Source organism: Megascapheus bottae, chromosome 20 (assembly GCF_031878675.1).
Source record: "Megascapheus bottae isolate mThoBot1 chromosome 20, mThoBot2.hap1, whole genome shotgun sequence".
NCBI lineage: Eukaryota > Metazoa > Chordata > Mammalia > Rodentia > Geomyidae > Megascapheus > Megascapheus bottae.
In genome coordinates this window covers 19,278,252-19,303,859 of record NC_143528.1, presented here as the reverse complement: position 1 = coordinate 19,303,859, position 25,608 = coordinate 19,278,252, and the positions used below count along the sequence as shown (strand labels likewise).

Sequence of the window (25,608 nt, the reverse complement as noted above, 5' to 3'; positions counted from 1 at the left end):
GGGTTAACAGTTAATTTGTGTACTCCGGGGAAGAAGATTTCATAATGCACTTCGATTATTTAATGAAATAAAAACTTGCACTAAATACTTCTTTATGTTTTCCTATCCCTTGATTTCTAATACAGAAATATTGTAGAGAGCCTTTCTTCCTAAAAGTTATTCAGAAGGTCGACTTTGTGAAAACAAAGAATTTCCCTCCCCTGAGTCAGAAGACTCAAAAGAATCAAGTCACTTGGTTCTATTAGGATTGTTTTGACTCTTGATCTTGAAAATTATAAGAAACAGAAAAATCTCAAGTAGCTAGTGATGGGGAGCACAAGTTCACATGCAATTTTTTATACCAGAAAATAATACATTATCTAGAAAGACTACTTTTTAAAGTTTCATTTTGCAATGGCATTAAAAAACCTTAAAATTGAAATAAAAATGGTCAAGATGTTGGAAATGTGTAGTTTCTTTTGGAATAGTTATAATTCTGGTATTCAAATACAAGAAAGACAATGCTAAGTTTGTTTCTTCAACTTGTATTCATCTACAAAATCTAAAAAATAGTTGAGCTATCACGTTTTGGAATTTTTGAATACTTTACTATTCCCCAGGATTTAGTTGACATGACCCTGGAGTAATGTTCATTGTATTGTGCCTAGAAACTTGAAGCGGCCCCCCCCCCCCCCATAGCCAGAGACCAAGGATCAATGCAAATTGCAATGAGTTGTTTATTGACGAGCTCGAGCACGGGTCTCTGCGCAGTGATAGTCGAGTGCAGACCAGAGGCCCTGAGCACAAGATTACAGCACCTTTTATACATACTTTGGTAGGGGGAAGGCCCCAGTAAATGATAGCAATAAATCAATGCACCATGCGGGAAATTTATACTATAATTCCATTAAATGATTGGTGCAATACAAAGCAGGAAAGAGGGGTTGTGGCTAATCATTGGTCATTCTAGCTGGCTGTCATTTTAGGAGGATAGTTTTAGGCCAGATATGAGTTTAGGGGGATCTCCATGGTAACGGGCTTGTGATTGGTTGAAATCTGCCCTAGTTTGCTGTCCCTCACAAGTCCGACCTTGTAGGTACCAGATGGCTACTATCTCTAGCTCCCAGCTTGGAATGTGTATACTCCCTGCTAGAGTGTGGTTCAGTGTCTGGGACCCAAGGACAAATGGGTGGTCATAGATTAGCCACAAGGACAGCAGTTGCATTTCTCAGGGTATTAGCAAGCAGATATACAGAAGCAGAAAGGCAAGTTAAAGAAATACAAATACAAAAAAGTCAAATGAAAAAATACAATACAAAAAGACAAATGATGGTTAACATAGGTTTATGAAAATATATGTGTAGATATTTTCTATGCTCCTCAATTGTACATAAGCAGGCTCTGTAGCAGAGGGAAAACAGCCAATGTATGGCAAGCAAAGGATGATTCCTACATCAGAGAATCACATGACCCTTGGTGAACAGACCATTTCAAATAGCCAAGATCAACATGGCTGACACCAGTGACTGGGAGGTCCTTTGCTTACCTATAATGTCATCTTAATATCAGTAACCTTGCAGAATCAGCTGTTCCCACTGTGCATCTGATGCCTACATGCATTTGAAAATCTCATATAAGGCTGGAGAAAAAAAGAAGGAAGGAAACCCTGTTCCTTGAGCTTCCCCCTTCTCTCCCACTGTGGCTCATGAATAATCTTTTCCTTCATTAAACCTGATCTTAAAATATACTGTCCAAAGAACAGTAGACACAGTTTGCTCTGAGAATGCTCGCATTCACCGTATGAATGTTACCTTTTACTCTATAACAAGACTTTCTTCCACTTTTATTGTCTTCTCTGAAATGGTAGTAGAGACCTCTTCATTTCCTCCTCTGAGACGTTCCTCTTCCGATCACTGATAGTTTTGAAAGAGACTATGACCCACCATCAGTGTAACGGAGGGAAGGAAAAGTTTTTTCACTTCCACATTATTCACAACCTCTGCATCTAGACACCTGTGTGCTGAGCTTTAAATGAGATTGTTTCTGAGAGATCTTGCTCTATCTTTTGATACCATAAAATCAAACCATTACTTCTTGATAAGCTTTGTATGCTCTCTATTAATATTCTTAACTTCCATCAAAATATTATTACATGATTATTATAAATTAGCATATTGTTTGTAAAAAGTAGGAGATAAATTATTTTTATTTATTTTTCTTGTTTTGGTGTCCTGGGTGGTTGATGACATGGCAATAGAATTTAAATTGAGTTCAAACATATTATTTCTCAATGCTGTTTAATATTTAAGAGGCTTACACAAAGAAAGACTTACTTAAGTGAATACAAATGAGACTAATACAAGGTGAACTGTGACTTATACCTGACCTGCACAGGAAGTAGCATCTGTCCTTCTTAATTGATCTCAAGAGGAAGCCTTGTCTCCTGGGGTTCAAGAGTAGGGGACTGCAGGAAAAGATGTTTGTCTCACTTACTTTTTAATTTCCACGAGCAGCTGGACCTGTTTGACTACTCTCTGGTGGGGGGTGGGATTGTCACAGTCTGCCCACTCCAATGCCTTCCTGTTTTCCGTTTTACTAAACAAAACCCAACTGAATCAAAACTGATTTTTAAAATAAGCTTTAGTATTTAGGTCTTACAAAAAAGAAGTGACACGTTTTTAGATTGTAATAAGAAGTTCATTGACAAATGTGTTAGTGAGGAGCAGAATCTTCAGTGTCATTTAACGATATCTGGACATTCAAACATACCGACTCTTAGATCACTTGAACAGTGGGTTTAATTAGTCAGCAGTGATGAGCATCATATTGAGATACTTCAACCTGGGATTTCTGAAATCTATTAAGAAAACCATAAATGTACTACAAGTGGTAGGTCATTTGTTAAATATGCAAAAAAAAGTCCTCAGTTAATTTCCCAGTACTGTAAACACAAACTATAGAGGTAGAAAGTCGATGGGTGGTTGTCTGGGTGGAGAGACAGGAATGGGGAGTTGCTGCAATAAACACAAGGCATCTGTGTAGCAAGATGAAAGTGTTCTAAAATTAAGGTCAGGTAAAGACTGCAAGTAAGCTTATTGAACACTGTTGAATTGGGCACAGAAAACAAATACATTTATGGTTATGTAAATTATATTTTCACGCAGCTGTTAGAAATAGTGTTTGTCACAAGTGCTTAGCTCTATGCTAAATTCTATTGTAAGAAAGATATGGAATACAGGTATAGGAAACTGGATAAGGAATGTGGAGAGTATGAAAAGTTTTGTTCAGGGTGGCTCCAGAGGGCAGTCATAGCCTTCAAAGGCAGGTCAAGAGCCACTAAGGGAGGAGAAAGTAAACAGACTGAGCTGTAAATCAGAAAGGAGGGGAGAGCCATGAACTTGGCACTGGAAAATAGTATGGATGTCAAAGGGGATGGAGCCCAGGATTCCTGCCATGCAGGAAGTGTGGCAAAGGTCATTTAGATTTCCTGTATTTGTATTTGGAGTTGTGACTTCATGAGTTTCTTTTGGAAAAACAAAAAACAAAAACAACAACAAAAAAATCCTTTTAATGAATTTCCTTTGTGGTAGATATACCTTAGATGTACATAGAGTTCAACTGTTTTTTTTTTTCTTTTGCCAGTCCTGTGGCTTGAGCTCAGGGCCTGAGAGTTGTCCTTGGGCTTTCTCAAGGCTAGCACTCTACCACTTGAGCCACAGCACCACTTCTGGCTTTTTCTACGTATGTGGAGTGCTGAGGAATCGGACCCTGGTCTTCGTGCATGCTAGGCAAGCACTCTTACCACTAGGCCAAACTCCCAGCCCCGAGTTCAACTGCTTTTATGGAAGAATATAGCTTATAAATTTTCAGTCTACACAAACGAAGCTGCTACTTTCTCTCCCAGAACAGAATAGGCTTTGTAGCACTTCTACACGATGGTGTATAGACATAATAACATGCAGTATAAATCCAACAGAGGCCCCATAGAATTATGCCATTTAGTGGGCTGGGAAGGCCCATGATCACATATTCACTTAACATAAACAAGGGGCTGAGTTTGATCTCCAGTAGCACTAAAATGAAAGAAGCTTTCACCTAGAAGTGTTATAGCCATCTTAGTTTGTAGAAATACTCTAAAAGCTCACATGGCCACACGATTGTATAACCACATATTTCTCAGAACCTATTCTTGTCTTTCTATATCAAGTAGTTACATTATCTGTGTTAGAATGACAATGTGTGTTAATCAACTGCTCATTAGTTACTAATTTCAGTGCGTCAGATGCAAGGCTCTTTTAGCTCTTGCAAAAACTCTGCCTCTGCCATCGAAAACAAGTGGGCATATTTATTGAAAACATCCAAATGGCAGCAAATGTAGCATTAATTTCCTTCCTGATCATTTTCTCTCATTATTTAAGTAGCTTTTTCTCACATTCAGTTAAAACCCATAACATCACACTGTGCTCAGTCGCTAGTGGCTCAAGGCTGGCTACAATCCTAGCTATTCAAGAGGTTGAGAACTGAGGGTGGTAGTATGAAGCCAGCTGGGAAGAAAAGTCAACGTGACTCTGGCTATTTGGGCAGGGGGAAAAAAAAGAATCTGAACTGCAGATGTGACTCGAGCCATAAGCAAAAAACGATAAGTAATAGTGCAAGGTCCCAAGTTCAAGCCCCAGTACCAATGTATGTACATGTATGCGTGTACGCATGTGCACACACACACACACACACACGAACAAACCCTATACTGATAGCATACCACATGTTAGCTCTCTTCTGCTGCCCTTCTAGGTATGAATAATGTAACTTTCACAAGGTATGATTATTAGTAGATATTGTTATTATCCTTGAGCTACAGTTGAAGAAATGAAGGAACAAGGAGAAGCTTAATGTTGGTGAGTGGAAAAGACAGTCTGGCCACAGTCTGCCATTCTAAATGGCTTCATTGGCACCTAGTTCTGAGTTGTTGAATCAACCAATATTTTTTATTATGAAAAGAGGTGACATGGGCTGGGAGTTTGGCCTAGTGGTTAAAGTGCTTGCCTAGCATGCACGAAGACCCGGGTTCGATTCCTAGGTACCACATATATAGAAAAAGCCGGAAGTGGTGCTGAGGCTCAAGTGGTAGAGCTCTAGCCTTGAGAAAGTCCAAGGACAGTGCTCAGACCCTGAGCTCAAGCCCAGGACTGGCAAAAAAAAAAAAAGAAAAGAGGTGACATGGATCAAGATGCACTGTATTTATAAAGTGCTTCATACAACTAAAGATCATTAAATAATTTTTAAAATAAGTTTTGAATTTTTATAATTGAAATTTCCAGCATTTTTTCCTTACCACTCTTAACCTTCCCAACATCCTAAGCAAGGCAATTTAACTTCACAAACAATTCACTGTTTGCTTTAACTTTCAAGTTTTCAAAATCTAACATTTGTTTATAGCAACTTGTTCTTAGCTTCCTAATGCTTCATCTTACACATTAGAAGCCACGCATTATCTTACACATCAGAAAAACCATCCGTCAACTTCTTAATTAACAAAGTGAACAGAAGGACTAAGCAAGTAAAACGCCACTTTGACATTTCTAAACATCATTCTAAAACAAACATTGCCGCACAGAGACACTATGATTTACTGTATTTACTTTCATTCCATTATTCCAGAAAGAATGGCTTGGGCCAGTCCATTAGAGTACTACATCACCCTGAGCCCTGTCACGAGAATGGCCTGGTGCTGGTAATTAACTGAGAAGCCTGAGAGCACCCACCCTCTGCCTGAAAGACTGTTGATAGATGAACAATGAGTGCACTAGACCTAGCATCTTACTAAGAATGGCTCATCATGTTTGCAATTATAGGTCATTTGGAAAGGAAGTACCCCAACAAAGAGATCAATTGTTCACTCACTGTCCTTTCCTTATGGGACTAGTTGCTCAAAGAAGCTATTCACAATGGCACTCTCTCCCCTGCCACCTCTTTTATATGAATTCTGTCACACTCCCTGTAGATTTCAAGCTTTTTAGAGCAAATATACCCACTGAAGTCTTTCAAGGAACAACCAGCAAGATACAATGATCAGGGAATACGTCTCAAATTTTGAATATCCCAATAGAGTACTAAGGGCTGCCTTAAAAAATTGTCACAGCTGGATAGCCTAAAGGAATAGAGATTGGAGACTGTAAATCTTCAATTAAGTCCTTAGAGCAATACTCTCTCTGCAACCTGTAAAGTTGGATTCTTTTCTTCTTCCTACCTTCTGACAGAGGTCATGCGTCTGCACCAGTCCTTGGCTGGCCATTGTTAAACTGCTTGTGGTATTGCCTCTTTGAGTCTGTGCTCAATGCTTCCTCTTCTTAAAAGTATATCACTTCTTAGAGTACATCACTAGTATCCCACTTCCAATCCTGTACTTTTGCCTTTCAAGGCTTCAAAACATTACTATAGCACAATAAGGGATTGGATATTATTAGAGATTGAGAGATGAAAGCAAAGCAATAGATAAGTCATTTATATAACATTTATTATCATGTATTATTATAACTGTTCTGCTAGTTATTAGTGCTAACCTCTTCCTATAAATAATGTAAAACTTTAATGTGTGAACATAGGTATGTCTATAGATCAATAGCTATAGATATAGATATATAAGTTTGATATGATCTAGGAATAGTCATGCTTTTAGAAACACTGGGAATTTTGGAGTGCAACCTCCCCTCCTTTCTCCCTCCCGCATAAGTAAGATGCTCTGTTGTGCATCTCTAACAACCCTATGTTCAAATAATGTTGTAGTCATATGAACTAGGAGTTCAGAGTCGAGACATACTCTGCGATGTAGCCCAGGTACAGGATCTTCTGCCTCAGTGTCCTGAGTGCTATGACTACAGATCTACAGGATTTCACCATATCCTTTGGGAGGACAGACTTTGATCCATAAACAGACTGGATATGAACAAAGAGACAGAAAATATTCTAGATGTGAGCTGGAAGACTATGCCATTTGTTTGTAGCTTTATGAACAATACTGACTTACCCACTGGACAACAGCCTGCAAAGGGAAAGGAAATAAATTCGTGTCATCACACTGGAGGGGGAACGTATCATTACTATCTGATCCATACCTATGGTTGCTTCTAAGAGAAGACGACTCACTTTCATGCTTGGATTCCTTGCTTCCTCCAAAACCATTCCATCCCAGTTGTACTTACCAATAACTCCTCTCATAGAGAAAGAGCAGAGGAGGCAGCACTCTGCATTAGCATCTTATTTTTCAGATTGGTCAGCTGTGAACGTGCTTGGACCATCATACTTTTCAACCTGAAAAGTGTGTAATCCTCATATGCACCAGCAAATCAGAAATGCCTCCCAAAGAAACTGACGTAGTTAAATCAGGATTTCCCCAGCAGTGGCCTCCCCTTTTGCCTTTCCCTTCCAGTTGCATAACACACATTTAGAATCAAACCAGTAATTAGCAGTTTAGACACTGAACAAAAATCCATACTCCAGAAATAATCTTACCTGCGACTGAGTATAGCCTGATATAGTAAAGACTCAACTGTTCTGCCAGATCAAGATGCTTATGAAGGACTCAAAACAAAACAAAACACAATTTACAAATGACTGTACTATCCTGAAATGCTATATGGAAATGGTTGCATTTCAGAAGGATCTTTCTTTCATGTTCTGGAAGCTTCTGGATTTGGTGCATCAGAGCAATGATGGGAATGCAGGACATTAGGGTGAGTCTGCTCCCAACCACCTTCTGCAGGCCTTGCATTTTTTTAGAGCTGATGTTGCATTCCAGGGTTGATTCTGACCTTTTTATCCATTGCGGCTCCGGGATGTGCCTGTTGCTTATTCTCCTCTCCCTTATTTTGATTCTTCCCTGTGCACAACTGCATACCACTGCTTCCTCTGCCAGCACCAGTTAAGACCTGCCTTTGCTGCTTTCTTCTCTTCTCTACCTAGTGTTCTGCTTCCTCCCAGCTACTGTTGACTATGATGACTGTGACCAGTAAAGGGGCAGAGGACAAATGAAAGAAAAAAGGTTGGGCAAAGACAATGAGCAATATAGAGCAGTGAGAATGGAAGTAGGCAAGCTGAGCGGGTGGCTGAGAGTGAGATCAGTGGAAGCCAGGCAGGGAGAGCCATGTTAGGGTATCACTGATCAGGACACACTGTATGTAGCCATCAGTGTGTGAAATTGAAGTTTCTCTGTACACCTGCTTAAAGATAAATTTTAAAAATGTAAAGAAAGCATTCCGTGGTGAATGTCAGTTCATTTATTCATCATCACACTTATTCATCCCCATTCCTTGTACTAGCTCAGAAAACATACATCCTGATACAAAAACAAAACTCTCAACTATCAATGAGTAAACACCACCGACAGCTTTAAAACAAAACAACAGAAACCTTGGCCCTTATGCTACAATGTGTCACATCAGAATCCAGTTTTCATAAACATTTCTTCGAAGGAAGCAAGTGCCTTCGGTGTGCGTTTCTGAATCTGTAGATTGTATCTAGTCTGTCACATTAGCTTCAGTCCCCAGTATTTTCTCTTACACGATCTCTCTCTCTCTTCACTTTAACAGTCCTTTGGACACAGGCGTCCAAGTTGATTCATTAGCTCAGCTTTCAGAGCCCATTTGATTTCTAATTTTTATTTTTGCCAGTTCTGAGGCTTGAACTCAGGGCCTGGGCACTGTCCTTGGGCTTTCTCAAGGCTAGCACTCTACCACTTGAGTCACAGCACCACTTCCAGCTTTTTCTATGTAAGCGGTCCCAGGAATCGAACCTGGCCTTCGAGCATGCTAAAAAATCACTCTACCACTAGGCCAAACCCCTTTCCCTCTGATTTCCAAAATCTTGAGGAACAAGATCCTGTTCCCAAATGTCACCTGCAGGGATATACTATGAGGATGACCTCGGGACTTTTTATCCACCTTTCCTCACTTCATTGAACCAACCCTGACCAAACCGCGTTTTCCTGGTCAGAAGGGGATGAATTCGGAATCCTTTTGGAGTTAGGATTCTATTTCCTACAGAAACGTTGATTCTGTTCAACTTTTCTAGCTTTCCAGAATTTGGTGAAAACGATGGGCATTGGGGGAAAAAAATGGAGACTGTTGCTTTAAGGCTTCTGAATCAAGGAGGGAGCCAGGGTTTTCCCCCAGCTACAGTCTGGAGCCCAATTAGCCGCGCGCTGAGCAGGGGTTTTGTTTGGCTTAGCAACGGCCCTCCAGGTCCCTGGGCGGTCCGGGCGTCTCTGGGCTTCGGGCTGCAATCCGCGGGTTTAGACGCCTGGTGCCGGCCGTCCCCCACCTCGGCTCGGGGTCCGGAGCGGCCGGGGGGGACGAGGAGGGTCACCCCGTGCGCCCACCCGCAGCCTCAGAGCTTGCTGGGCCACCCGCCCTCGGGGAAAGGGCTGTCCTGTTCGGACAATTTGGAAGTTCTAGGGGTGCATTGAGAACCCCAGGCCTCCTGGACCCCAAGATCTACGCTCGCACCCGGGGCCACCACATCCACCTGGTCGCGGGCGCCGGTGGATGGAGCTCGGGATCCGGGCATCGCCTTGCCACGGCCACGGCATGAAGGTTGCTGTGTTGGACCTGGGGTCTCTCTTTGCCAAAATCTTCAAATCGTCGACGACAGCGTCCCCCGCGGTCCCCTCCGCGGTCCCCTCGCCGGTCGCCTCGTCCAGCCTCCCGGGCGAAGGCGCCGCCCGCGCCCCGGTCGCCGCGGCTCCGACCTGGACTCTTTTCCCCTCGCGGGCTCCACCCACGCCCGTGCACCCTCCGCTCACCCACTCCCATCCCAGGGGATCTACAGAAGCCCCGAGACCCCCCTTCTCCTTGCCCGGTAGCCCGCGGACAGCCAACGTGCAGCCCGCGCCCCCTGCGCCCTCTGGCTCCCCGGTCCACCTCGGGGCCCTGGCGCGCTCGCCCCCAGGGCCTGGCGGAGTCTGGGCGGCGGCGCCCTGGGCCCCCGGCCCCGCGGGCGGCAGCGGCAGCGCGGCAGCGAGTCCGCGCCACCCTCGCCAGCCCGGCCCCGTGGAGCACGAGCCTGGCGCCTGGATGGGCCCCGGGCCGGGCCCCAAGACCTTGTTCTTCACCTTGCCCGGCATCGGGGAGGAGTGGGCTTCGGACAGCGACTCCGAGGACGGCGAAGAGGGGTGAGTGGATGCGGGAGAGGGGGGCTGTCTGTCCCGCTGTCCCGCTGCCCTTCTGTCGGTCCCTGGCTGGGACCACCCATTGCTCCATCTGCCCCTCTCTCCGCAGGTAAATTTCAGGAAAAGGTTTCACCTGGACTTTAAAGGCGCCCTAAGTCCCTTTCTTTGCAGGCGACCCAACGCACAGCTAGGAGGCCAAGATGTGAAGGTAGACACAGTAGAACTCAGCCAAGTCCCTACTTCCGAAGGACCAGCCCCAGGGGTTATCCCACGTGGGCTGGGTTTCCTGGATGTGACATAGAGTCGTTCACATATGTATCTCATCTCCTGATGCAATCGGAAGTGGAATGCGCAAGGCACCCCAGTTTCTGTCCCCTGGAGGACCTTTGGGGACTTTTGCTGTAGTGGCCTGAGTTGCTACAGAAGCACAGACTGACTTTAGGAGATTCCAAGTCCCTCAGCGCGCCTACACTCTCTCCTCTCCCTATCCTTTTGCTACCCAAAGCAGCGGTATACACATTACTTTTGCCAAAACTATGTTCTTTAGAGTAAAAGCGAATCTTACTTTCTACTGATCAGGTCCTATAGCTAGCTGTTCTTGGAAGTGGTAAAGATGTTTCACCTTTCTCAGTGCTACAAACGAAAAGTGAAGTAGCCATAGGCAGATCAGAGAAGCCCATTCACGGATAGGGGTTTCTGAGTCAGTCACTGCAAAACAGCAAGGCTTAATAACAAGGCATCCTTCTCCTCTCCCACATGTTCTGAGGACGACTTGCTTTATAACTGATGCTCACTCATTTCCAATTTAAATAATTATGATTTTTATAAAACTGCCTGACATTCCTTTCAATGCAAAAGCAAGCAGCGGGACAATACGGAGTTAAATAATGCCTTTCTTTAAAAACATTGTGTTAATGAAATAAGTATATTTTTCACTGGTATTTTCCCAGGGGAAAATAGGTTGCCTTTGGAACGCAGCATAAACACATATGCTGAAGGAATTAGACCTTTGTGTTTAGTAACTGGCCCTTAACATTTATGCAATTAATGTTTTATCAGCCAACAGATCTACACACTGATCTCAAACTCTTAAGTCTCAGTCATTGCAAGGCACTGTAGTCACTAAACAGAGTGACATGTTTCAAGTCATCAACATATTAGCTAGCCCATGTTTACATTGTTCAAATATTTATAAGAGGCGGGTTTTCTTTTTAATAACAGAGTACTTGGCATTTGTTTCCTAATAGATTTTTAGGCAATAGCCAATTTTATTGAAAGTCAAGAAAATGAATTTTATAAGTAATGCATGTAAAAATTTGTTTTCAAGAATTATCCCAATGATGCAGGTTGTCAGTAGCGCAAGATAAGGTAAGCACGGAAGTAGTTCAGGAGATAAGCCTTGTTTTATTAAAATGCACAACTATCTCTTAATCTCATGACACACATTTTCAATCCTAAAATGTAGAAAGGGATAAAAGGAAAATTGCTTAAAATTGTAATTACTACCTTTTTGGCATTGAACTATAAACTGAGAACATGTTTTATTAAAAGCCATATAACAGATGAAGAGAAGAATGGAAGGTCAAAGGGTGTTCTATTTCTCATATGCATGTAATAAATGACATAGTTTTAGTTCAACTTTACAAACGTTAAAGTTTAGTTTAATTAGTATTACCACTGAATTCTGTATTACATGGAAAAGAAAATTATTCTGGAATAATACAGAATAATAAGTAGTATCACAAGTTTACACAACCAATCTTTTATATAGCCAATTTCCCCTCCTGCCATGTAATCCACTGATTTATGTACCCTTTAGACCATAAACACTGTGACACTTAAAGCAATACAGATTCATAAGAGAGATTTAGTACATATTTATTAAGAAAGGAATGAATGAATAAAAATATTTTATTCCTAGCCCAGCACTGGTGGCTCACACACACAATCCTATCTACATAAGAGGCTGAGATTCAGAGGATCACAGTTTGAAGCCAGGCTAGCAAGAAAAGTCTATTAGACTCCATCTCCAAAACAACCAGCAAAAAGTATAGGTAGGCTGGAAGTGTGACTCAAATGGTAGAGCATCAGCAAAACAAGCATGAGGCCCTGAGTTAAAACTCCAGTACCGTCATTTCCCCCGTATTTCTCATTTTTATGAGTTCCTAATCTCAAAAGTATAGAAACAGTTTATATTCTCTTCTTTAAGACTATTGTTGACTTTGGCCTTTTGCTATATTGTCTTGGGGTTTTTCCAAAGCTGGTAATGCTTTCTGCTGGGATTTTATATTTCCACCAGGATGAATGGTGATCTCACTGTTATAATTTCTATTACAGTCATAGGACCAGGACTTTCATTAAAACTAATAATGCGATTGGTTAGAATTCATTGTAAACATGTGTGGATATGACAATGAAATCTTCCCTCTTATATTAATGAACTTTAATAAGAAAAGGGAAACAAGAAAATGAATGAAAAGTTTTTAAAAAGTAGCATTGAGGGCCAGGAGTTTGCCCTAGTGGTAGAGTGCTTGCCTAGCATGCACAAAGACCCAGGTTCAATTCCTCGGTACCACATGCATAGAAAAAAGCTGGAAGTGGTGCTGAGGCTCAAGTGGTAGAGCTCTAGCCTTGGAGAAAGTCCAAGGAAAGGGCTCAGGTCCAGGACTGGCAAAAAAAAAATTAGCAATGAAATTGATAATAGCTTTCAGTATCTATTTGCCTAAACCCAAGGAAACAATTTGTTCTTATTCTTAGGCCGCATTTTATTTTAGCTTTAAATTTGCCTCCTTATTAGTATATTTAAAATCTAGGAAGTTGTGTTGGAAGTAGTAGCTGCTATATGTTCTTCTGTGTATTTAGAACTTGTTCTGTAGTTTTTCTAATATAGTAAACATATAGATACACATATATACATATGTATATATACATGATATGTACCAAGTTTATAAGAACAAGAACAATCCACCACATGGAATTTGAATTCTTGAGAGTGGTAGAACAGTAAACTTTATTCAAATTAGCCTAAGTTTCTACTTTTTCTTTTTAGCAAATATTGAAGTTGTTGAGTGATAGAAATCCTATAAGTGCTAATTCAGTATTAACACTGGATATCTTACTTTACATCTCAAAGTCAGTTCCCTAGATCAGGAATGAAAGCCATCACAAGTCTTGCAACTTATTCCTAGTCTTTATGGTAGTTTCTGTAATAAAAACAGAAACTACAGATTATAATTTCTAAGCAATGAAGACTTTAGACAGAAAATTTATAAGTACAACAGCTTCTCTTCTATTCTTGTTACTTATAGCCTGTCTTTGGGAAGATTCTTTGCTTAAAACTCTGGATGATCATAATTTATTCATTGCCTTGAGTCCTCTAGGAAGGAATCATGTCACAGTTTGCTCAGTGACTCCAGGTCTCAGGAGAGGACTTCACCATAGCTTGAATTTAATTTCCATGGACAATGGTAGGCAAGCAAGTGGCACCACTCAGGGCTGTGGTCAGGCGAAGGCAAGGACTTGCTTAGTGTTTTGTTGCAATACAAGGTCTTAATCAATTTTTGATGTTGAATATTAATAAGTATTATTTATGCCTATATATGTCTAAGTGATTCTGTTTCTCTGGAGAACTCTGACACGGAGAAAAAACAATAGAATTCAGAGTAATTCTGCAGAAAATAAATGGTGATCTGTATCACACTGTGGCATACCTTAACATGGAAATCTTCAGCAATGATAGGCTACATGGTTATAGATCAATCTCCAGCTAGGGCCAACTAGAAAAAAAAAGAAAACAATGCATTTTAAAAATCACTCAGCCATTAAGGTATATTAGAAATAGCCCAGCTGTACAGAGCCAGAAGCCAGTGTGAGATTTTCTCACTTCTAATTGGATGGCCCATAGGCACTATCTCGGTCTGCTATCTGAAGCAAATATAGCCATCTCTAAAATTATTAGTATACAATCATGTATTATTTATTAAGAACATCATGTCAATATAACAACACAGAAATATATTTAAGATAAGATATCCATGAAGTATTTGCACAAACAAATATCTTAGAAATACGAAGACAATATGATACCAGACCAAGTTAGACTTGAAAACAAGAAGGATTAGTAGAGGTTGAAAGGGCCATTTTTATAAAGATAAAATGATGAACCTACAGAAAGGGAGAAGCACTTTCATTTACAAGTGGTAATACTGAATAACAAAAATGCACAAAGGTATACTGGTTTGACAATTGCCCTACTTTAACATTTTTGAATAAGAGAAATAGGTAAGCTTTCTTTAAAAAGCCACCGTAGGGCCGGGAGTTTGGCCTAGTGGTAGAGTGCTTGCCTAGCATGCACGAAGACCCGTGTTCAATTCCTCCGTACCACATAAATAGAAAAAAGCTGGAAGTGGTGCTGAGGCTCAAGTGGTAGAGCTCTAGCCTTGAGAAAGTCCAAGGACAGGGTTCATGCCCTGAGCTCAAGCCCAGGACTGCCAAAAAAAAAAAAAAAAAAAAAAAAAAGCCACCGTAACCCAGCACCAGTGGCTCATACCTGTAATCCTAGCTCCTCAGGAAGGTGAGATCTGAAGTATGTGAGATTGTTGTCTCTAATTAGGCACCAAAAGCTGGGAAGTGGAGCTATGGGAGAGTGCTAGCCTTTAGCACAAAGGCCTCAGGGACAGTGATCAGGCTCTGAGTTTGAGCCCCAGGACTGGTTAAAAAAAAATAAAATAAAACAACAAACAAACAAACAAAAAGCTAAGGAACAGCTGAGTGCCTGTGGCTCATATCCATAACCCCAGCTCCTCAGGAAGCGAAGATCTAAGGACCACAGTTAAAAGCCAGCCGAACAAAAAGTCCTTGAGAGTTTATCTCCAATTTAAAAAGCCAGCAAAAATACAGGTGTAGAGGCATGATTCAAATGGTATAGTACCAATCATGAACAACAGCAACAAAAAGCGGATTTGGACTGTGAGGCTCTGAGTTCAAGCCCCGTACTGGTACAAAACTAAAAACAAAGTTTCAATAAATAAGTCCATGTGTTGCTGGTACAAAGATAAGGTAATAGAAGGTAGTAGAAAGGTCAGAAACAGATTTGTAGAGGAACAGCTGATGGTAGCCAAATTGACATTGGAGCTACTATTGAAAACCCCCAATGTACTGGCATTAGAATCTCTTGGCACCTAATCGGGTATAGATTCAGTCACCATGATGAACCTTCCATGACAGGATTTGTGCTCTTACAAGAGGCAGGTAGAACTCTCTCTCTCCCTCTCATAACTCATTCTTCTGTTGCTATAAAACAAAGCACATAGGCCAAACTAAATTCCAGAAAAGGAGCAGGTTGTTGATACCACAGTCTCACAAGACTAAAACATGGAAAATGGCGGCCTCTAATTTTCTGTTTGCCACATGTGCTGCTGCGTCTTTCTGAGATCTAAAAGTGAAGTCAACTTGTATGGGAAGTGTTTTCTTGCCTGGTTTGTGCTGGGTACATGGTGAAGAGCAGAGCATGGCACAGACACGGAAGCTCGGTCATCCTGAGAGCACCAAAACCCCAAGATCTGCTTTCAGCTTAGCTCAGCAGTGAGCTGCAGTGTGAAGAGGAAACACATTGTGTTCTCCCACGTGTCCTCTTGACTTGTGTCTGAGGGTTTTCCAGGTCCTCTGCCCCCAGTAGCACAGATGTGTTATTGTTTTGTGTTTCTTACAAATGTCCTACTAGAGTCCCCCACTCATCGAGAGAGTGTTGTACTCATGATGAGAAGTCTACATGGGAGGAGGAAGTCTAGCAAGAGCTTTGGGTGCTGGCCATGGACAAGAAGTTAAGGTTCCTGTGTCTGGTCTGCACTGTGGACCCCACTTGTCTCTTCTGTACTTGAAGATTTCACCGGGGTGGGGTGGGGGGTCCTCTCATTCATGTGGGAATTTTAGGTGTGGTATGAGGAAGACTGGGGGTGGGACAGAAAGATAGAATTATAAAGTGGATGGATTAGCACACAGGCTCTCAGGGAGCCAGCCTGAGGAAAAGGAGCACACACCACACACATACACACACACACACACACACACTCGCGCGCGCACACGCCCATGCACGCGCGCGCACACACACAGTCTTTGGGACTGTATGAAAAGTCCAAATTATCCCCCAACAAATGCTGAAACAGAAACACTGGGTTGTGGTCCAGCAACTTCACTTTTTATAAGTCCTCAGGGACTTGTGATCTGAAGAGCCAAGGGCAGCATGCATGGCAGGAGGTGAGCACAGAAGGCAGCGAGCCAGTGAGCACCCAGCCCTTTCCCTCCGCAGTGAGAGTTTTCATTTCAGACTCAGGGCGGATTGCACGTTGCACCCTCTCCCACTTCCATTATGCTAGAGTTTTTTTTGTGTGTGATAATCTCATATACTTGGAAGTTAAATAAAACGGCTTTCTAAAGACGCACAATGCCATGTTTTATAACTGTGAACAATGATGAAGGCCATAGTGTGGATTCTCATTGTGTGCAATGGTTCTGCTCCACAGAGGGCCGCAAGTACAAAAATGGTGACCACCAAACCATCACCAACCACCTTGGTGTGTGAACAGTGAACTACTTCTAAGGGAAGCGCAGATATCTGTGAACCTCTAGCCTCAACCCATTCACTGACAATATATAGCTTATCTAATAAGCACTTGTTTAATATGCATGTAGTTTATAACATATAGACACATGCGTATACATTGTTTAATGCACATGGAGTCGACTCATTAACGTGAAAGTTACAACTAACTAAACAATTTTCCTGCGTATTTCCTTCCCATGGCATCCCATGGACTTTCCCTGCTTCATGGAAGAATTGGGGGAGTCACTGGACAAAGTGAGTTCACCAGCAAAGAAGGACGAAGATGCAGAAAACAAACCATGGCAAAAAGCCCTCAAAGCGCTGTTGACTTAGCACAGGTGCAGCCACCTTCCCTGAGCACGGCTAGGAGCGCAGAGCTCAGGTGATGGGATCCTCTGTTGTCTGCATGGCCAGGAGAGAATTGATTCTGGGGCCATCAATACATTTTAGCAAGTGGATGAAGTCTCAGATTTCAAGCCAGGGAATAAGAAGTCTTAGTCAGGTTTTAATATATCTATTACGTCATAGGAAATAATGATGAACTCATAGTGTATTTAGGTAACTACTTCCATTTTGAAAGATTGGTGACTTCATTAAACATGTCTCTAAATCCATTTTGATGTTTCTTCTTTCGCTTTCTACTGATGAGAAAGTAAACAAATCTGTTTATAAAGTTAAAAAAATTGGATATTAACATGTCATTGAATCCCTTTACCTGAAGTATTAGGATTGAAATATCAGAAATTTCTATTTCTCTGGCTCATAACTGTGTAATGCAGATCATTCTACATGGTTCTACCTAATAATTATTTTTCCTTGATATTGTCAATTTTTTTAAAAAAATTAGGATTTCAATAACTAGGTGTCTTATTTAGAACAATATCCTAATTGTGAATCTTCCACTAATTCACTAATTGTGAATTTTAGATGAACTTAGGAACCTCCTAGGTAGCCTAGGACTTTCTGACTTTTATACTTCGCAAGTGTGTAAACAAATGTGTGTACTGAGGGCTTCCAACAGGGCCTGGCACATGGCACATCCTCAAGAACTGTAGGTAAATATTGTCCCAGAAAAGAATGCTGCACTGAAAATACAGAGGATGTGTATGGACAGGAACTTTGATACCAATCAATAAATGGGCTTTTAGCCAAAACTTTATAGGGTAAATATTTGAAGCCAGACTAGATGATCTCAATAGACTGCATACCCACAGAAATTTACAAAATATGGCTGATCTTGACTTTTCTTTTCCATCTAGAAGAGAACCACAGCCATTTTCTGGATGGCTGTGAGTAGAGCATGCAGCTTCTGGCCCTATTTGCCTAACACACAGCCCTCAGCCCAACTCATGGTGGGTTCGAATGTCATGAGACTTTTTCCGGGTTTTATGTGTCTGATCAGTCTACTGCAACAGGGATTTCTGTAAAGTGGGCAGATTTTGTATCTTTTCTGAAATGAGCATTCAAAGACCTAAATCTTACAATCAAAACAAAACAAAAAAACAAACAAATTTTTTTTTTTTTTTTTAAAAAAAAGGGCCGGGAGTTTGGCCTAGTGGTAGAGTGCTTGCCTAGCATGCACGAAGACCCGGGTTCGATTCCTTGGTACCACATACTTAGAAAAAGCCGGAAGTGGTGCTGAGGCTCACGTGGTAGAGCTCTAGCCTTGAGAAAAATCCATGGACAGTGCTCAGGCTCTGAGCTTAAGCCCAGGACAGGCAAAAAAAAAAAATTAAAAAAAAACCTGGGCCAGGGGTTTGGCCTAGTGGTTGAGTGCTTGTGTAGCATACACAAAGACCTGGGTTTGATTCCTTGGTACCACATACGTGGAAAAGGCCAGAAGTGGTGCTGTGACTCAAGTGATAGAGCTCTAGCCTTGAGAAAGCCAAAAGACAGTGCTTGGGCCCTGAGTTCAAGCCCTGGGATTGGCAAACAAAACAAAACAAAACAAAAACAACCTGGTATTAAAATCTGGGCAAGGCTCATAGTGACAAATGAGGGCAAAACCTGACATCTACTGGCTATACCTAAGTACTGCACACAAGCATTTGAAGTTTGAAGTGCATCTGGCATTCCATAGATTGTACCTAGATTTTTTTTTTAATGCTTAATTTCACATATAACCTTATTTTAGTTTCCTGGAGTGATTTGAAAATTATCAATGCTTAATTGAAATTTCAACTCCTGATTACTCTTAGACTTTTATGATGTTGGTCATTTTTTTAACTTCCTAAGATTTTGATACCCTTTACCTTAAAATAATAAAGCACGATATTGTTTCTCATTCTTATCTGAAAGTAGTTACTAATTTGGAAAGTGAATTTTGTCCCTATAGAGTTCTGAGTACAGCTTAGTGACAGAGTGCTTGCATATATGTGCAGACTTGCTTTAAATCACTAGCACACTTTAAAAAAGCATTAAAGAAGGTAGTGCAAATACTTTTAAAAATAGTTTAAAAATTTAGAATAGTTTGATATTGACAGAATATTCCTATTTTAAGTTATTATTAGCTTGGTATTTGTCATAACTAATTAATAACTAATTAACGTGTTACTATTAATTAAATACTTTCTTTTCTGATTTCACTGGGGTATTAGGTTTCTCCTGAAACACAGACCCCCCGTAGTGTGTGTGTATGCATATAAATATCTATTCATATGCAAGTATACACACATTCCCCCAAAGAGAGATTGTAATATGACGTAAAAATCAACGTTAATAAAGTCTTTAATTAAAAAAAAAAAAAAGAGGGATTCCTTTTCCATGTCCCAAGTGGCTGGGATTACAAGCTAGCTACAGGTATCAGGGCTGGGGCGTTAAAAATATTATATGTAAACCCTTTGCTCACTCCTCCCCAAACCTAGACTCCATGGACGGGGTTTCAGGGTGTGGGTGAAACCCTCTGTACTTCATTGCCTTTCTCTCTACAAAGAAGCAAGGAGGGGTACACCCCAGCGGACGGACCCCTGCTGCCCCGCGCCCCCGGGGGAGGGGCCGGGACACTGGACGCCAGCACTCGGAGGGGGCGCTGGGTGGACCTAGCCCGGGGCCAGAGCCCTCGTCGCCGGGTGGGGAAACCCAGCCGGTGTGGGGGAGAAGGCGACTGGGGCGCAGGGGCGGATGGCTGGGCGGGGAGGGCGGGCGGGATTAGGTGGAGGGGTGGGGTGGACCCTGTTGGGCAGCTGGACCCGGGAGGAGGGCGCCGCTTGCTGGGAGAAAGTAGGGGGCGCTGGCCGAGAGGCCGGGGGAAACTAGAGTCTGCAGGGCCGAGCGGGTGGCTCGGGAAAGGGGTGCTGAGCGCCCCGAGAGCGGCTCCGTCTCTGGGCCTTGCAGATCGGGCGCAGCCCTGCTGGGCCCAGGTTTCCGGGCACCCCCTGGCGGCGCAAGGCTGGGCGGTGGCTCTCGGGGTGCAGGGTTGGACCGGAGGGGAGCCGAGGCCCGGGGAGCGCAGGGCGCACACGGCAGCCCTCAGCCTGCGTGGAGCTCGCCCGGGGAGCCAGCCAGCGGCGCCCAGGCCTCGGGGCGCAGGGCCCGGCCCGGGGGACGCGAGCCAAGGCCTCGGGCTGATAGTGATTGGGTAAGTCGTGGCGGGGCCGCGGAGTCGGTGCAATGCGTGGTGCAATGCGCACGATTTGTTTTTCTCCTCCAGCCACCGCAGGCGGAATCTGCCTGCTCTGTGTTTTGATCCATTGTGACATCGCAATGCGCCGGTGCCATCTGGACTTCCACGTCAAGTTCCACGGCCCCACAGGCCTGGATGTCTTTAAGGCCTGGCTCTGGGCGTGGGTGAGCCGGAGCCGAGGCTGTCGAGTCGTGTATTTAAGCCCCCTAGCCGGGGCTCCTGCCAGCTCCTCTGGTCAAATAGGAGCTGTGAGCACAGGAAGCCTTGGGCTTTCTCCAGGGCAAGTGTGGTAGAGATAGGAGCTCTCTGAAGATGCAAATACACACACGTGTTTCCGTTGAAATAGGATAGATTTAGAGGAGAATGCAAGCAGTGTAATTCCTTAGAAAAGCAAAAGAAAAAAAAAACATAGTTCACTAAAATAACCACCAGGAAATGGGTACTTGAACAGGTGCGGTAGAGTCAAATGAAGGGAAGAAGTAGGAGAGGCTGCAGTCAAACATTCAGGGTATATCCTACAAAACTTAAGAAAAGTGAGGGAATGGGCGAGGCTGGGGCGATGGGTGAGGATGTGGTAAGGGTGGCATTGATCGAGGCGCATCGGTTTCATAAACTTCTTCGTTAAAAGGCAGCGCCTTTTAATTTTTTTAAAAAGTGGGGGAAAGGGGGAAGCAACCTAAAAAAAGAAGTGGGGTAGAGATAAAGCTCAGTGGTAAATTGACTGACCGCCATGCACAAGCCTGGGGTTCCAGGCTCAGCACCGCACATGGAAAAATTAGTGGCGGTTGGACTTTGTCACTAGTGCGGATTGGAACTCAGCTTTCATTTTAGTGTACCAATCTACACTATAGTGTCAATCTACACTATAGAAACCTATGGCCTGTTCCCAAATTAAATGTGTCTCCATGCCGTTTATTACCTTTAAATTTAAGTAATAGAGGAAGTAAATGGTCACATGTCTATGTATTACAAAACATCACCTTTCTAGACATTCAGCTACATTCAAGTTTGAAGATACCAGCCGGAAATGGTGGCACAGGCTTATAATGCCCGCTACTGGGACAACGGAGGCATGGAGGGTGAAGTGAGAGAGGTCAGCCATAGCAAAGTTAGGGAGGCTGTAGCACATTTCCTTATCATGTCTGGAATGTGGAGGACCTGATTATTTATAGAGGATTATTGATGTTCAGCATTGTGCTTCTCAAATCCATGCTTGGTTATTGTACAGAGAAGTGCAATGCAACAGAACATAAAGGATAAGTTTTATAGGCTCTGTTTTGAATTCACTGCCTTTGTACGTGGTCTGTGACAAGTGTAAGTTGTAGCTTGTAGCGGGGTCTTCTTGATGGCCTTGGGAGTTGAGATGTAGCTCCAGGCCCTCTGTTTCATCTGTGTTTTGTTAGATTGGATGGTCTACATGCGTCTATGCATTCCAAGAAGTCCCACAGAAAAAAGCACCAAGAGGGGAGGAATGAAGTAGGATAATACTGGGAAAATGATGTGGAATGAGGTCGTATTTTAACACATGGGTTTTGGGAAATTCCTGGGAACACTGCCACTTTCCTGACCTCCAGTCCCAGAAACCCTCTCTTCTGAATGGCACTTGAGCTGTTAGATGGCTGCTCCAGTTTGGACAATCATACATTCAAACTTAGGTACCCTTGATTTAAGACAAAACTAGACTTTTTTTAAAAGTGCATGCCAGCATCAAGGTATCTGGCTGGAAATAAGGCAGGTGGAAAGACCGTTTCCTATTTCACGACCATATCTTACATCCACACAGGGGTGTTTGGAGGGGAAATATACTGTTTCGGTTCCTACTACCAAAACAGTAGTTTTTCTTTAACCACCAGGAAGGATTTTGACTGCAGGGAAATAAATGCCTTAAGAGGTTCACTGCAAGGATATTTTAATGATTAACAGCAACTATGATACTTGGTTCAGTTTTATAGTTTAATTGAAGTTTAACTATTTCTTCTGTTTCAATCCTCCAGTGAATTTTAGTGTTTTCAAGCTGCTTTGAGCCCGTGGTTCACACCTGTAATCCTTGCTACTCAGGAAGTTGGTATGTGAGGATTTGTGGTTCAAAGCCAGCTGAGGCAAAAATGTCCCTGAGACTCTTATCTCCAATTAATCATCAGGAAACAGGAAGTGGTGCTGTAGCTCAAAGTGGGAGAGTCCTAGCTAGCCTTGAACCAAAAGGTCTGGGACAGCATCCAGGCCTCAAGTTCAAATCCCACAACTGATTGACAAAAACAAACAAACAAACAAACAAAACAGAATACACACCAGACAATAATGCTAAACATAGAGTTAGACTTCATAGTAATTCAAAAGAACTTTAGTGCATTTAGCATTAATATGGAGTTCATTCTACCCTGCAGTGCACATAGTGTTTTTCAAGGACAAAAGGGACCTGGTAAAGGGACAAGCTGGGCTGTAGCACGTGACCGACTTGCCCAACCTTATGCCCCAGAGTAAGGCTGTGTCCCAATGCCTGCCAGCTGCTCAGGGCAAGGTTTGCTTCTCTGATTGTCCCAGAAAGTTGTTGCTTTATCTAGTCAATATAAAGGTGCCTGTGGGTAATTGGCAGCCTTGATCCAAGGAAAGTTACAATGGCAAGGTCCCGGCTCTACTGCGCATGCTGTGAGAGTGGGGTCAGAGAAATGTGGCAGGAGTAGAGGAGGATCTTCATACAGAAGAAAATTAATTTGGTTGGGCATTGACTTAGGGTTTTTGTTGTTGTTGTTTGCCTTGAAGAATTACACTATTTGTGAAAGCCCAGCAAAATAAGTATCAGGAAGTGGATACTAGCAAGAGTGGGGCCAAAAGGAGATGGACAGAATGAAGGGGGAAGAGGGGAGAATGCAGGCAAGAATTCATTGGATATACCACAGAATTGAAAAATGGAAGGGGTACCTGGAAGGGGAGTGAAGATGTGAAACAGTGACACAGATCAAATGCATTGGTATTGAATGCATTGATGCACTGAACTGCTTCATTGAAAGGCAAAAAATGTATTCAATACCTAACCTAAAATTAAGATGAGTAAGTGAAGGGGAGGGTTAGGAAGTGTAAATGAGAATGTTGAAAAGGGTAAAATTGATTAAGATGCACTGTAGTCAGAAACTGCTTGGGTGAATGGCAACTCCTTTATACAACTACTTAACGATAATTCAAGTATTCCCCCCCTCCAAAAAAAATTAGATGGGGTAATGTGACTCATGTTGTAATTGGGAGGCAGAAATTAGGATTGCAGTTTAAAACCAACCTGAGGGAAAATGTTAGTGAGTCTCATCTCAACTAACAAGTTAGATGTGGCAGCCTGTGTCTCTAAAATCACCTGTATGTGATACACAGGTAGGAAAGGCAAAAAGTGTTTTTTAGCTGGGCAGAACCATGAGACCTCCTATCTGAAAATACTAAAGTACAAAGGGCTGGGGAATTAGCTCAGATAAGAGAAGGCTTGCTTGGTAAGGATGAGGCCCTGAATTCAAATCCCAGAGCCACCCCATCCCCCAAAAGAGATGAGAACCTTTAAAGTTTTAATGGGTAAAGACAGCCTATTCCATCAGGAGGACATTTTTTGTTTCTATTTTGTTTTGCAGAAGAGGATTTTCAAAAGGGCCTGCGAAGCCCAGTGTGTCTGTGGAAAGCAAAGACTCTTTACCTGCAAACTTTACAAGGAATGTGCAGAAAGCCATTGATAAATACACCAGGTAAGAATTAACCTTTTTGACACTGCTGATCACAAAACTCAACAATATCCATATAAGTATAGGAAACAAAATCAGTGATTAGCCCCTATGAGCTTCTGGAAGTAAAATGGGTGATGTTGTTGTTGTTGTTGTTGTTGTTATTGATTGTGGACATTGAATTCAGGGCTAGACACTTGTCCCTGAGCTTTTTTGTTCAACCTTAGCACTCTACCACTTTAAGCCACAGCCCCATTTCTGGTGTTTTGGTGGGTAATTGGAGATAAGAGTCTCATAGACTTTTCTGACTGAACTGGCATTGAACCTCAGATCTCACTCATGCTCCTGAGTAGCTAGGATCACAGGCATGAGCCTCTAGGGCCTGGTGCAGTTTTAGTTTTGACCCAGTAAAATCGATACATTGTAAATATATTTTAAATGTATAAAATCTGTACTATTTCTTTTTTCTCTTTTTTAACCTATGCATTTTTATTGTAATGTGTAGAGAGGTTACAGTTATATTTGCCAGATAGAAGATGCATTACTTCTCACACATTGATACCCCTTCTCATGTTTTTGCCCCCATTTCCTTCCCCCCACCCCTCCCAATCTTCTTATTTTTCCCCCTTCCCTTTCCTATTTCTAATAAACAAATAAACATACATAAAATACACCTGGTAACAAAGTCAGATACTGTAACAATATGAGATTACCCAAAGGGCAACAAAAGAGAAGAGAAATAGCAAACTATTTCTAAAAGCTATCTGTATTTAAAATGCATTGTACCATGGAATTAACAGCTTTATTAAGGAAAGGTAGTATATAAAGTCCTGGAGAATCACAGTAACTTGCTTGGCTAACTGAGCAATCTCTTGGGCCTATTTCTCTTCACACCCGCAGTGAATCCTCCACGTTCTCCTCGAGTGGGAGCCACACACCCACAGAGGCCCACAACTCATGGCCGGTGTCTTCTACGCAGAGTTCCACCACTGGTCTGTCTACAGAGAGGAGCTCAGTTTACTCCTGGAGAGATGATGTATGTTATATTTCAGAACACAGAATAATCCTGGGATTGCAATGTATATTGAGTTGTACTCTAGTTTAGTTAGTTTAGTTACTAACCACCCCAGTAAGAGAAATTATTTAGTTACTTCTAGATAGGATCTTGCAGTCTTTCTGCCTCAGTCTTCTAAGTGCTGGGAGTATAGGTGTATGCCAGCACATCTGGTTAAGAATTGATTTATATTCAAAGAATCTTGCTATTTTTAAAAGCATTGCCAGGCTGGGAGTTTAGCTTGGTGGTAGAGTGCTTGCCTAGCATGCACAAAGACCTAGGTTCTATTCCTCGGTATCTCATACATAGAAAAAAGCCGGAAGTGTGCTGAGGCTCAGATGGTAGAGATCTAACCTTGAGAAAGGACAGTGCTCAGGCCCTGAGTTCAAGCCCCAGGACTGGCAAAAAAAGTAAAAGCATTGCCTACACTCATGTATCTATAACTATGTACACATAAAATATTAAAAGAGAAAACATGAAGATTACACACACTGT

The 25,608-nt window shown here is 42.4% G+C and overlaps 1 protein-coding gene across 1 annotated transcript in view; it reads left to right on the top strand.

Annotated features, from left to right (window-relative positions):
* Positions 1-9,424: 9,424 nt before the first annotated feature.
* Fam149a (family with sequence similarity 149 member A) overlaps positions 9,425-25,608 on the top strand; it is a 31,286-nt gene continuing 15,102 nt past the window's right edge. The window contains exons 1-3 of the mRNA XM_090354062.1: positions 9,425-10,144; positions 23,973-24,083; positions 24,960-25,095. Coding sequence (XP_090210188.1) covers positions 9,519-10,144; positions 23,973-24,083; positions 24,960-25,095 — 873 coding nt within the window. The 5' untranslated portion in view covers positions 9,425-9,518. The remainder of the gene's footprint in view (positions 10,145-23,972; positions 24,084-24,959; positions 25,096-25,608) is intronic.